The sequence below is a fragment of the Phodopus roborovskii genome, unplaced genomic scaffold (assembly GCF_943737965.1).
Source record: "Phodopus roborovskii unplaced genomic scaffold, PHOROB, whole genome shotgun sequence".
In the NCBI taxonomy this organism is placed as follows: domain Eukaryota; kingdom Metazoa; phylum Chordata; class Mammalia; order Rodentia; family Cricetidae; genus Phodopus; species Phodopus roborovskii.
The window spans coordinates 10407677-10421397 of NW_026126645.1; the positions used below are offsets into that span (position 1 = coordinate 10407677).

Here is a 13721-nt window from a genome sequence, read left to right on the forward strand (position 1 = left end):
AAGCGCCTGTGTTGAATGGACCTTGGATTAACTGTGTGTGCCATGCTTCCTTTCTGTCCTGAAAGCACACAGGCCAGGCCAAGATGAAAGGGATGGAGTCCGGCCAGGACTGTGGACAGTCCCTGCTGCCCTCACAGGCCAGGCGCTGTCTTCTTCCCCGCCATCTGGGGCCAGGTGGGAGGGGACACATGAAGAACCAGTCGGCTGGGCAACTGGGGTGGTGTGGCCTGCAGTGAGTGCACAAAGGGACAAAGGAGGAGGAAGCTAGCTGATCTCAGAGGAGCCCGGGTTTCTGCCATGACCTCATGACCTGCCCCACATCCCCACAGGCTTCAGAGCCAGCCATTTAGTGACTGTACTTTTGGAATTCAAGTTTAAATTCTCTCTCTCTCCCTCTCTCTCTGAGACAGAGTTCCAGGCTGGCCTCAAACTCAATATGATGAATTTTAAAACTGTTTTTATTACATTACAGTGTGTGTGTGTGTGTGTGTGTGTGTGTGTGTGTGTGTGTGAGTGAACGCTGCAGCACAGGTGTGTGGAGGAGACAACTTGCAAAAGTCACTTCTCTCCTACCGTGTGGGTTCCAGGGATTGAACTTGGGTCCTCAGCTTGTCAGCAAGCTCCTGTACTTGGTGAGTCAGCTCGCTGGCCCAGAACTTTACCCTCCTGAGCAGGACTAAGCCTCAGGAGTGTTGGGAGGGCCCCATGTGGCCATCTTGCAGGGCGCCCAGCCACACAGCTCCTGGAACACAGTAATGGCTCTGGGCTGCTGCCCCTCTGCTTCATGAGAAACATGGTGTCTATTGGCATCTCAGCATCTCTGGTACACCGAAATGCCCACTGAATTGATGAGGAAGGGTAAATACATGCTAGGTGGAGAATTGATGCCCAGATCCTCCCCTACTGGCAAGCCAGGGAGCTGGACTCACCCTAAGGAGGGATAGTGCACTGGGCATATTTTTTTCATGATTTCTTAGACTATTGTTTAACTGTTTTCTGCACTGGTTATTTCAAGGCCTGAATTCCCTGCACTCCCCACCCCAGCCTTCCCTCCACCGCTGGGTATCTGTGTCCTTGAGTGAGTCACTTACCCTAAATGAGGCAGTGATATCAGGTCTAAGACAAGACACGCGGGGCTTACAGAAGGCTCCAAAAGGAAAGGGCTTTAGGAAGACTCCTGCTGTCCTGTGCTCCATGAGGCCGGGGACTCTAGCTGTGATGAAGTCCCAGCCTCTTCCTTTCCCAAGTGGGCAAGTCAAGCTGGAAGAAGCAGCAGAGGACATAAACCCAAACTCCAGCCAAGGGCACACACGGCCTGTGAGGAAGTGGGGGCTAACAATTAGGGCCCAGAGGTCCCCTCAGCAGCATGGGGGTATCGGGCCTTTGGATTTGGTCTTCTTCCCCATGGTGCTGAGCTTCATAGACACACTGGCTCTGTGTTTCTTGGCTTCAGGTCTGACAGGACTGGAGAAAGCCTGGATGGTTAGGCAGAGCGTCCTTTGGTGGTGGTGTTTTAAGATTTTATTTTTCTTTCATGTGTATGGGTGTTTGCCAGTCAGAATGCCTGTATGCAGTGCCCAGAAACGCCAGAAGAGAGCTCATCCCCGAAAGACACATTTTAGGTGTCTCTTGGAGAGTCTGGAATAGGACAGTATAAAAAGCTGTTAACACCATAGAGAGATGGTGTAGTGGTTAAGAGCCCTTGCTGGTCTTGCAGAGGACCTGGGTTTGGTGCTGTAGTTCCAGGGGATCCTTCTCTGACTTTCCTGGGCACCAGGCATGCATACCATATATGTGCATGCATGTAGGGAAAGCACTCACACTCAGGAAATAATCTAAAAAATGAAAGCTGACAGTGGGTCACCTGGATTACCCTGTCTTTGTTCCATGAAAGGGAAGACATAGATAGGGGTCCTGGAGTGATTTATGTGCCTCCGAGCAGGTGAGTCACAGTGAGAAGTCACGCAATGTGAAGGTGGACCAGCCAGGTGTTCATCCTGCTGTTGTTACCTTATAGATCCAAGCATGGCGTCAGTGCAGCTCAGCAAAAGCAGTTTCATATTGCCAAGGAGTGAGGAGGCTAATATACTGGTGGTGCCTCTCCAGGCTCTCAGCGATCAGGTCCTCCAGGGACTGGAGCATTCAAGCCAGACAGTGAGGGATGCACCCAAAGGCCTGGTGGGAAAGGTAGATGGGGAAATGGCCTCTGCTCTTCTGTATTCCGGAAAACCAGCGGAAGGAAAGCAACCACAGAGGCTATCTCCCTGAAGGACAGATGCCTGCTCTCCGGTTGTCTGTTCATTGATGCTCCCTTTCATTAGGTGAGAGAGAGAGAGTGTGTGTGTGCCCATATGTGTGTATGAACGCTGGTATATATGAATATATGTGCGTGCTTAGATGTTTTGTTCCCCCTATGTTTTATCCTGAGCATCTTGTCTGATTGCATTCCGGCCTCTGTACCGAGCCTTCCCTGAAGGCCTGTAGCTCCTCCGATCTCCCATAGCCTGTCAGGTTTCTGCTGAGCTTCTGGATCTCAGGTCCCAGCCTTTCCCCTTTCTGACCCTCCCATCTTTCTGCATGGATGCTGTTGGAATTTCTGTTCCTGGGAGCATCTGAGGGCTCTGTCTGCAGACACACAAGGGTAGCTGTGGTCCTGGGTCTGCCACCCTGAGATGCCCATCAGCTGCCAGTTTCTCTGCGTGTTTGTTTTCCTTGTATCTGATCCCACAGTCTCTAGGAGGTTGACCTTCCTTGCACAGTGTGGTAAGATGCTGGAGCCAGAGATAAGAGAGGAATGAGGAAGGGGGAGGGAGGTAGAAAACACCTCCCAGGAGGGATCGATCCCTAGGGTGAAGCCTGTGGGGGAAGATGGGACTGCAGGTTACTGGGGAGGGGTGGGCATGTGTCGGTGATCTGCTCCTAGTAGGTGCCCAGTGAACTGGGGCCGTTTGAGAGGCCAAGGACTCACAGGCCTAGGATCTGGTTTTAGAGTCAGATTCCAGTTTCACCACTTACTAGCTTCATCCCACCCTGGTGAAGAGATTTGTGTTTCTCCGTGCCTCAGTTTCTCTTCTCTATTGAGAGGCTCTGAGGATTTTCAGTTGCATGGAGGGTGGGGGCTTCCTCCGATAAACAGGAACCACAGCTTCGTTTGCAAGAACGCATCCCCTCTCTGTGCCAGCACTGCTCCAAGGTTATGGCTGAGGATACAGGGAGACAGTTCAAGACCACACATACAAGACTGCACCGACCAGTCACAAGGATGCAGGAACCCTGCTTCTGGTCCCCTTCGTGCACCTGGGAGGGCACTCCATGTGCGGTGCAGGGGTGAGAGGGAAATAAAGATGGAGAAGGAAGAAAATGTTTAGTCATTTCCTACCTACTCACTCTGACATCCCAGCCAGCCTGACTGGCATTTCGTGTTCTGGGCACTCCAGGCACAGGGACCCACACAGGTAAAACATCAGCCACTGCCACCACCCAAAGCTTGGGATGACTGATAGCAAGGGAGCCCAGAACTGCACTGCCTGTCACATGTCCAGGTGTTGTGGCAGCTGGGGAGTGAAGCTCTCGAGCTTCTGTGATGGGCAGTTTTCTTGCCCTGAAAGCTTTAAGACCAGAAACGGAGGCTGTGGAGAAGAAATCGGGCCCCAGGCAACATTAGCTTCTGCCTCAGTTTCTGGCCTGACAGCCTGTTCTGCAGATTGTGGACTTGCCAGTCCACACAGTCTATACGCCAAGTGCTTAAAATAAAATAAAGCAGTGTGTGTTGATATGTATACACAGATACATATATGCACCGTATGTAAACACATAGCTATGTAAAAGCATATGACTATAAATACAAATATTTTGTTTTATTTTTCAGATTGAGACAAGGTCTCACGTCATCCTGGCTAGCCTCAAGCTCATTATGTAGAAGGTGACATTGAACTTCTGCTCCTTCTGCCTCCATCACCCAAGGGCTGGGATTGTAGGCACGGAGCCACTGGGCCTAGCTTGGTTCTGTTTCTTTAGTAAGCAGACAGATCTACCTCCAGTGCAGCCACCAGACCTCTGAGACCCATGCCCAGGCCACAGACACCCTCAGATGGAGTATCTTGGCTCACAGGGCAGAGGCACAATGAGGTTTGGTGTAGAACTCTGCAGTTCTAAGATCAAACAGGCCAAGTCCCAATGTCACTCTAGAGACACTGAGCCAGAGGCCCTATAGTTTCAGAAATCCAGGGTCTCTTGAAGGATGCTGGATCTGGCTGGCAGAGGTTCATGATTTAAGAAACTCTAGGTTTGGGAAAGCTGGTCCCCACCCACTCTGCACAGCTGGGCAGGGAAGTCTTGCAAGGACATCAGGCTCTGAAAGTGTCTGGATGCTGTAGAATAATCCTTCTGTGCATGATGAAGACATGTTGCTCTCATTGCTAATACAAATCTGATTGTCAATGGCTAGGCAGGACTTTGGGGGCAGAGAGAATACTGGAAAGAAGGGCAAAATCAGAGGAGATGCCATAAGACACAGAGCAAGCAGGAAATATGTGGATGAAGTAAATGAGCTTTGGGGAAGCACATAGATAAATAAAAATGGGTTGATTTAAGTTATAAGAGCTAGCTTAAAAAAAAACAAAAAACAGGCCTACGCTATCAGCCCAGCATTTATAATTAACATTAAGTCTCTGTGTGGTTATTTGGGACCTGACTGGTGGGAAAGAAAAGTCAGCCTACATCTGGGCTCTGCCTTGACTTTGGGATACCAAAGCCATTGCCACTAGAGTCAGAACTGCTCTGGTAGCCAGACCTGAGAGGACCTGGTGAGCAGACTGGAATGGTACCCAGATAAGACATTCTCTCAGGCACCAAACCAGGCCACAGCAAGCAATTCACAAGCTTTCCCAAGGTGGCATCTGAGCCCACCCCCAGGCCCTGCAAGGACAGTGTTTGTCCTGCACCACCCTGAAGGAAGTGGCTGCTGCAACTGCAGGGTGACCAGCACCCCCAGTCCCCTTGGACACCTCAGCTGCTCCAGCCCTGCAGACCTCAACATCTAAGTAAAGGACCTAAGTGATGGGCGAGGTCCAGGTGAGAGAGGAACCACACTTGCCTTGCTTGCTCAGAGCAGACCTCAATCACATCAAGTAAGTAGCAAATGACAAGGGAAATACTAGGCTTAGGGTCCCCTCTCAAGGCTCTGGCAATGCTCCCTGCCAGCTAGACGGACCATTTCCTGGAAGAACAGGGTCAAGACATGGCTTAGCAATTGTCACCTCTTTATTTACAGCTCAGAGAATACATGCAATAAAGCATAGTAGCCCTCCCTTGTCGTGCCCACATTTCAAGGAGGAGCTGCAGCCCTCCAAGGAATTTCTCAAGAGTACAAAAGTCCAATAATGGAGGCTCCAGGCCTAGGAGCCCTACCTGGTATCCTCTAAGCAGAGCCAATAACAGTCCAGGAGACAGGCCTTGAATCGTGGAGTTTATCCTTGCTGGCAAGTTGCCAGGAAACAGACCTCAGAGTTGGCAAGCCATAGTGGATGCAGGAGTACTGAACTGACCAAATGTCCTCACCGCCAGCATCTGTCTTCTGCCTGTGACCTTCATACCCATCATCCAAGAGTGCCCTGGAGAATGTGTTAGGAGCCAGATGCTGCCGGCCACTCCTGTGACTGCAGTTCAGTAGGTGTGGAGTGGGGCCCAAGGTTCTGTGCTTCTACCAGACTCCCAAGTGATGCTGGACCTTCAAACCAGGAGAGGCTTGGCCATAGATTTGTTCCAGGTCACATGCTCTTCCTTACCACCCCTTTTCTGTATGCACACAGTGTCTATGACCTGTAAGCACACACTCACTGTGGTCTGTGAGCATGAAGGCTGCTCTGTATTAATGTAGTCAGGCCCCAAGAAAACTCAAAGGGGAGCCTCAGCAGCTGGCCTCTCCAGACCCCACTTCCCTGGCACCCAGGTCTCCTGGTTCTTTACTGTGTAAACATGCTCCTTGCAGGTTACATAGATGCTCATTGTCAGCAGCTGCAGAGGGAGCCTGGGGAAGGCTGAATGAGGTTTGGGGAGGACTCCAGCACCTCTTCAGGAGAGGGGGTATAGCCTTGGAATCTGATCTCCTCAAAGAGCAAATGATGTCATTTTCCTTTACATCTCAAGTCATAGTCCCCTCGGCCCCTCTCTACCCGCCATGAAACCACCCTTCATATTGCCAGACAAAGCCCAGAAAAACAGTCCCTGTCTGGGGACATTGGGGATTGGTCAGCGTGACCTCCAGGCTTCAGCTCAGGTGTCTGTCTGTGCTGTAGGGTGTTAGCCCCTACTCAGCTGCCCACCAGGCTTTTATTCGCACAGATGTGTTGCTGTGTAGCCACACGCTTCTCCAGCTCCGCCCCCCAGCGAGGGGACCTATATGCTTCCCCAGAGGGGTCACTTGGTTTTGTGAAGGGCACTTTGTTTTTTGCTTATTTGTTTGAGGCAGGGTCTCTCTACATTGCCCTGGCTGTCCAGGAACTCTCTTTGTAGACCAGGCTGGCCTTGAACTTATAGATATCCACCTGCCTCTGCCTCTGCCCTCCAAATGCTAGGATAAAAGGCATGTACCACTATACCTGTCATGAAGCGCTCTGTGGAGCAACCAAACAAATCATCCTGAACTAGGCGTGGTGGAGCTAACCTTTAATCCTTGCACTCAGGAGGCAGAGGAGGCAGATCTCTGTGAGTTCAAGGCCAGCCTTGTCTACATCATGAGTTTCAGGCCAGCCAGAGCTGCATAATGAGACACCATTTAAACAAAGCATCATTAAAGCCAGGTGGTGATGATGCACGCCTTTAATCCCAGCACTTGATGGGCAGCAACAAGTTGATCTCTGTGAGTTCAAGGCCAGCCTGGTCTACAGAGCAAGTTCCAGGACAGGCTCCAAAGCTACAGAGACAGGCTGTCTCGAGAGGGAAAAAAAGCATCATTGAGTATGTGATGGATCTCTGTGAAGAGGCCTGCTGAAGTTTGTTAGCTGATATTCTAGGTGTGTGTGTGTGTGTGTGTGTGCGCACGTGTGATGGGCCAGGCACTATTTTAAGAATCAGGAGTTTCCATTTCACAGATGAAAAGTCAAGGCACAGAGACCATAAGCAACTTCCCTAAGGTCAGCAAAGTGAGAGGAGACGCAGGCTGTTTACAGCAGTGTGCTACAGCGATCGAGCAGGAGGAGGGGGACCAATGTTCTCAGCTCTGGTTGCCATGGCAGCCCCCTGGGGAGGCTTTGGAGGCTTCAAAGCCCGGACCAGTTAGCACGTAGCTCTGTAGTGGGGCACTTGCCTAGACCGAGCAAGGCCCTGTGCTAGAAAAAAGGAGACTGAATCTGCATTACCTTGCTTTCCCACAGCTGCTTTGATCCTTCCCGCTCTTGGCCCTGCCCCCATCCCCAAGCCTATCAGACCAACTTGGGAAAGAAGAACAAGCGTATTTGATTTCTTATAGATCTGCCTGCTTCCCTGGACCAGACAGACTGGTTACCCCAAAGCTGTAAACAGCCCTGGCATCCCATGGACGTGGTCCAGGCTGGGGAGGGCTGCTGCAGGGAAGGCTGTTTTCCTTTGCAAAAGTTGACCAGGAGGGAGATGCCAGGTGCAGGAATCTAAAGGGTTCTCTGGGACCAGATCTGCTGGGACACACATTCCGGGTGGTGACGATAACGGTGAAGTTGTCATCATGGCTCTAGCCAGTGAGCACGAAGGCTGCACCCCACTTTCCAAGGGACATTACTGCTGAAGTGAAAGGGATGGAGTCCAGAGATGGTCTCAGGGAGGTTGGGCATCACCAAACAATGTATCAAGTGAACACGTGTGTGTGCGTGGCTTTCCAGTAGGGTAGATGTTCTGAGGACAATTTAGGAGGGGTGGCCCCATATTCCGGGGCTGGATGATCAAGGTCATAGCACAACAGCGAAGTTACTATTTCCCTCAGTCACTTCATGCCTGTGATTAGCACCTGCCAGATGGAAGGACCCATCCGCATCCGCGGGGATTGTTCTTCACCTGAGAGCAGCCCCCACCCGCGCGCGTGTGGAGGGGCGGGGCTGGGGAAAGATGTAGGAGCAGGAGGAGAATGAGGAGTGGGGATCAGACCCAGGGCCGGCCCTGTGCTGGCTGAGCAAATGGCTCATTTTGCTTTGCGTGAGATACAGTCTCCTGCCGTCAGGCCTCACACTTGCCGAAGGTGACCTTAAACTTGTGATCCTGCGGTCCCTGCCTGCCTTTGACACCGTGCTTGGGGGTGGAAGGCAGGGTTCATGCGCCTCAGGTGAAGGCATTATAATCTTAGCCACTCACTGGCCCCTCATGCTTTGTTTTCAAAGAACGATACGCCTGCCAAATATGCTGACTCACGCCTGGTAATCCAGCATTTGGAAGACTGAGGCAGGAGGATTGTCTGAGTTTCCCAAAGGCCAGATTGGCCAAAGAATGAGACTCTGTCTCCTCAAAAGACAATAAGCCTCGGCTAGGAAAGGCTGAAGACAGTTGTGTCTGTTGCCAACACTGGAGGATCGTGGGTGACCCTTGCATAAGTCTTGCAACTCAAGTGTGCTCCGGTGGTCTCTTGCCACGAACTCTGGAAATTCAGTGGCACTTGGAGTTTGCCTGGGACATAGCATTCCAGGGCCACTCTGTCAGGTGACCTCTCTCTCTTTCCAATTCTTTCCAGGCAGCGAAATCTCGTGATTTTCCAAATTATAGTTGCTGCAATGCTGGTGTAGAGCAGAAGAGGGCGCGCTCGACCCGGCTATCACGTAGAGCAGGATCAGTGAGCTGCGTGGGTCTCACCGGGAGGTGGGTGGCAGGCACAGCTGCTCTCAGCCAAAGCTGTCCTCCAGCTTGGGGGTGAGTGTACTGGGCCTGCACCCGCAGCCTCAGCCATTGGTTCCCCCACTCAGCCCCAAGCTGAGCTAGTTACTAACGCGGTCTTGTTTGTCCAAACCTCCCTAGCTCAGACCCGCAGCTGGTGGGGAGGCACCATTCGGGGCACTAGACGTTGATAAAGGACCCCTGGTCGCCATTGGCTGTCTCGGGCTCCACGCAGCGCCCCTTCCTCCGAGTGACCCTGCGGTTCCGGTGGAATTTGGCATAGCAACGCAGCCCTGAGCAGAAGGAGACAAGGATGCCATGGCTGCTGGTTACCATCCCCTACCTTCCCTTCCCCTCCAGCCTGCACAGGTATCTCATTCCTCATTCCTCAGCCCCTCCACACCACCTTGTCTCGAAAAGTCCCAACACTCAGGAGACTGAGGCAGCAGATCTGAACTTAGGCCGAGGCTGGCCAGGACTACATAGCAGACACAAAACTAACTAACTAAATATACAAAACCTAAATGTTGAATCTGGAGCTTTGCCTATTAGATACACATTCTATCGCTGAACTACACATCACCTCATCTCCTATTTAGGAAAAAAAAGAGTTGAGCATGAGCCCACTTTTTTTATAGCCTTATTACAATTATGTTTTATTAAGTTTTAGGTCTGTATGCAAAATTTTAGATACAGATTGTGGCGGTCCTCTGACCTTCACATGGGCCTAGCGCATGCACACCTACACATATCACACACACACAATCCCAGAAACACACAAAGTCTCTCCCAGACACCCTAGTTAACCCAAGCGTGGCCCTGGTAACCCCAGTGGGCAGGTGTCCAGCCCATGGCTCACTCTACTGGGGCCTGAGATGTGAGTAGCTGTGTTTCACTTAAGATCATAGTAGGTCACATGGGCTGCTGGGAAGTTTGTGATCGAAAGCCTAGAGTTTGTTACAGTTTTAAGACAAGGTCTCCTGTGAACCAGGCTGGCCTCCCATGAGGACATGATGAGGATGACCCTGAACTCTTGAATCTCCTGTCTCCATCTCCAAAGTATTGGGATTACAGGTGTGTGCCACCAGGCCTAGTTTTATGTGGCGCTGGGTGAGGCACCCAAGGCTTTGGGCAGCTAGGAAGTGCTCTACCCTAAGCCAAATCCCTGGCCACAATGTCCCAGGAGGGGGAGTTAGTCAGGAGCAGGAATGTTGGGCATCTACCAAAGCCCTTAGGAGCCTTGAGACCCCTAGCTGGCCTGGCCTGCTGAATGCCAGCCTTGGGCCCTGGGTTTAATATTTCAGGGGAGTCCTCAGGACTTGAGGTCCCCATGAGAGCTCTTGGTACCTCTCAGGTCCTCCCTGTGTGGCATCCGGGTTAATCCCTTCCTTTCGGGCCATTTTTAATGTGTACTGAGCTCTCCAGGCTGCAGCCTATACTCTCCCTTCTGTCCCTGGGACCTGAGTCTCCAGGGAGGAACAGGAATTTCGGCGGGTGGAACCAACCAGTATAAAAGGACACCACGGGGATTCCCAGAAAGCAGGGTGAGCACCTTGCCATCTGAGGCCCACAGGAGGAGCTTTACCCCTCAGAGCCTCCCACAACCCCTGGCCAGACCTGGGTTGGAGCTCAGTCCAAGGACTGGGAGCCCAGAACTCAAAGACTGCCCGTACACTGTGCTCCTGTGAACTGGCCTGTGCTCTGAACACAGGCAACAGCATCTTACAACATGTCCTCTCTAACCTTCCAGCCTGCTCCCTGTCCTCAATTGTCCCCTGCAATTTTTAGGGGGGGGCACACGGTCCCATACTAGTCAACACGAAATGGCTTTGAACTCCCGATTCCCCCGTCTCCACCTCCCAAGTGTTGAGACTATTCATGCAGCACCACACCCCATTTACACTGGGATAGAACCCACACTAGGCCAGCTCAGCTGAGCCGCATCCTCAGCCCCAGACACCATGTGGCCCCTCTGCTTTAGTGAGGGCAGTACTGGCTAGACCACGTGACACCTCTGCTTCTACACGGACGTTGCTTCCAATCACTAAGGAAACAAAACCCAGTGAGGGCAGCAAAGTCAGGGTGGTTCTCGAAGCTTTGCCTCTCCTTATTTCCAGCCTTCTGGTGTCACTACGCGACAAGCCAGGCTGTGCCTGCCCAAGGCCCCTGCTCCTTCTTTCTGCCTCCTACGGGAACCCCTCGGGCTCTCTTTCAACCTCCATCACCCACTCTTTGCTCTTTTCCTAAGGACTCTATAGAACACCCTGGGGGACACACCAGCCAACCTTTCAGGCTTTCTTTACGGCCCTCTGACTTTTTCTTTCCCTTTTTCCTCTTCTCGGGTGTGTGTGTGTGGGTGGTGGATATGAGACCCTCTATAGCCCAGGCTGCCCCGGATGGAACCCCATACGTGGCTGAGGATGACCTCGAGCTCATGAGTCTCTGATCGCTACACTTGGAGTGCTGAGATCACATGCCCCGCTCCAGAGACAGCTTATCTATGGGTTTGTTTCTCAACATCTCATTTCACCGAAACATAACACAGGAGTGGAGAAGCTGCAGGCTTGATTACCATGAACTAGACTTGGTGTGTGGCCCAGGTTCACACAGCACCTAGGGGAGGAATCTGCCCTCAGAGCCTGGAATGCAGGTTAGATAACGCTTGGCTTGGCAATTTAGACACCTTGCTTTTAAAAGGGTGCTTATCTCTCAGAGGTGTGTGCCAAAAGTAATACTGTGTAAAGACGTAAAGATCATATTGAAATGGAGGGAAGTGTGTGGATGCAACAACCCCTCCCAGGATGGCCCCTGTTCGCGTTTATTGAAGCTAGGTGACAGGGACCACCATGATACTTTGACTTCAGCAGTGCAGATCTGAAGACAAGTAGAATTCTTTTCCTACCTATCTCCTTCATATTTCTCTTTAACATTTTTTAAGATTTATTTTGAGGCTGGGCAGTGGTGGTACATGCCTGTAATCTCAGCACTTGGGAGGTAGAGGCAGGTGGGTCTCTGAGTTTGAGGCCAGCCTGGTCTGCAGAGTGAGTTCCAGAGAGCCAAGGCTACACAGAGAAATCCTGTCTTGGAAAACCAAAAAGAAAAATGATTTATTTTGAATCTGAATGTTTTGTCTGCTTATGCATATGTGTACCACATACATGTTTGGTGCCTGTGAAGGTCAGAAGAGGGTGCTGGATCCCCTGGAACTGGACTTATGAATTGTCCTGAGCTGCCATTCAGATGTGGGGAACTGAACCTGGGTCCTCTGCAAGAGCAGCAGCCAGTGCTCTTGACCACTGAGCCATCTCTCCAGCCCATCCCTGGCCCTGTCTTTCATATGGGTAGAGGTTTGAACTCAAGGCCTGGCATGCACTCTTCCACTGAGCTATATCTTCATCAATGTATGTATTTATCTATTTAGAGACTGGGTCTTAGTATATAGACCAGGCTGGCCTTGAACTCAAGAGATCCACCTACCTCAGCCTCCTGAGTGCAGAGACTAAAACGGTAGTACACTCCCATACCTAACAAGTCCTTTTTAGAGAAGTTCTGTGGCAATTGGGCATGGTGGTTCATGCCTTTAATCCCTGTACTCAGGAGGCAAAGACAAGTGAAACTCTGAGTTGAAGGCCAGCCTGATCTACATAGTGAATTCCAGGACAGCCAGGGCTAAAAGTCCCGAGGCAGAATTATGCTGAGTTGCATGCATTGGCAGGCCTCAAACACATGATCCTCCTGCCTCTCAGGCAGCTGGAATTACAGGTAGGTCTGACATCATTGCTGTCTCTCATTGTCCTCCCCCTCCCCTGGCTCTCTCCTTCCTCCTTCCTTCCTTCCTTCCTTCTTCCTTCCTTTCTTCTTCCTTCCTTCTTTCCTTCTTCCTTCCTTCTTCCTTCCTCCTTTCTTTCTTCTTCCTTCCTTCCTTCCTTCTTCCTTCCTCCTTCCTTCCTTCCTTTCTTCTTCCTTCCTCCTTCCTTCCTTCCTTCCTCCTTCCTTCCTTCCTTCTTTCCTTCCTTCTTCCTTCCTTCCTCCTTCCTTCCTTCCTTCTTTCCTTCCTTCCTCCTTCCTTCCTCCTTTCTTTCTTCTTCCTTCCTTCCTTCCTTCCTTCCTCCTTCCTTCCTCCTTCCTTCCTCCTTTCTTTCTTCTTCCTTCCTCCTTCCTTCTTCCTTCCTTCCTCCTTCCTTCCTTCCTTATTCCCTTTTATCTTTTTTTTTTGGCTATTTTACCTTATTTTTGTGTATGAGCGATGGGCCGTGTACACATCCCACAGTGCACAGGTGAAGGGCAGAGGACAATTTTGGTTGGCCCTCTCCCTCCCTGCTTACCACAGTTCCAGGGACTGAACACAGGTCACCAGGCTTTCGGGGCAAGTCCCTCTACATCCCGGGCCAATTGCTAGCAGTGGCTTGTTGTTTTCCAAGCAAGGTGTCACTTGTGCACCCTAAGTTGGCCTCAAACTCACCATTGCCCTGCCTCGGGCTCTCAAATGCTGGGATGCCACCACAGGCAACTTTTTCAATTCCTTCCCTTTTCCCTCTCCCCTCCTGGCCTCTCCTTTTCTCTCTCTTCCTCATTCCTTTCTTTCTTCCTGTGATAAAAATAAAAGTAAACACAAGAAACAAAGAAGGAAGGAGAGAGCCCACAATGATGCCATAGCCCGTTAATTCCGGCTGCTTGAGGTAGAAGCAGGAGGTTCATGTGTTTGAGGCCTGCCTGTGTGACTCAACGTAGCTCTACCTCAGACGTTTTGTTGTTATCCTTGCTGAGACAAACACTCTACTACCAAGGTGTTCTTCCAAGGCCCTCACACTCTCCTAAATATGAGTTTGAGTAAGTCACCTCACCCCACTTTCGAAGTGGGACTCATAAAATCTTCCTTCCAGGGGCGA

At 51.2% G+C, this 13721-nt stretch overlaps 1 protein-coding gene across 1 annotated transcript in view; it reads right to left on the reverse strand.

Annotated features, from left to right (window-relative positions):
• Positions 1-8822: 8822 nt before the first annotated feature.
• Draxin (dorsal inhibitory axon guidance protein) overlaps positions 8823-13721 on the reverse strand; it is a 28197-nt gene continuing 23298 nt past the window's right edge. Inside the window, exon 7 of the mRNA XM_051173441.1 lies at positions 8823-9125. Coding sequence (XP_051029398.1) covers positions 9013-9125 — 113 coding nt within the window. The 3' untranslated portion in view covers positions 8823-9012. The remainder of the gene's footprint in view (positions 9126-13721) is intronic.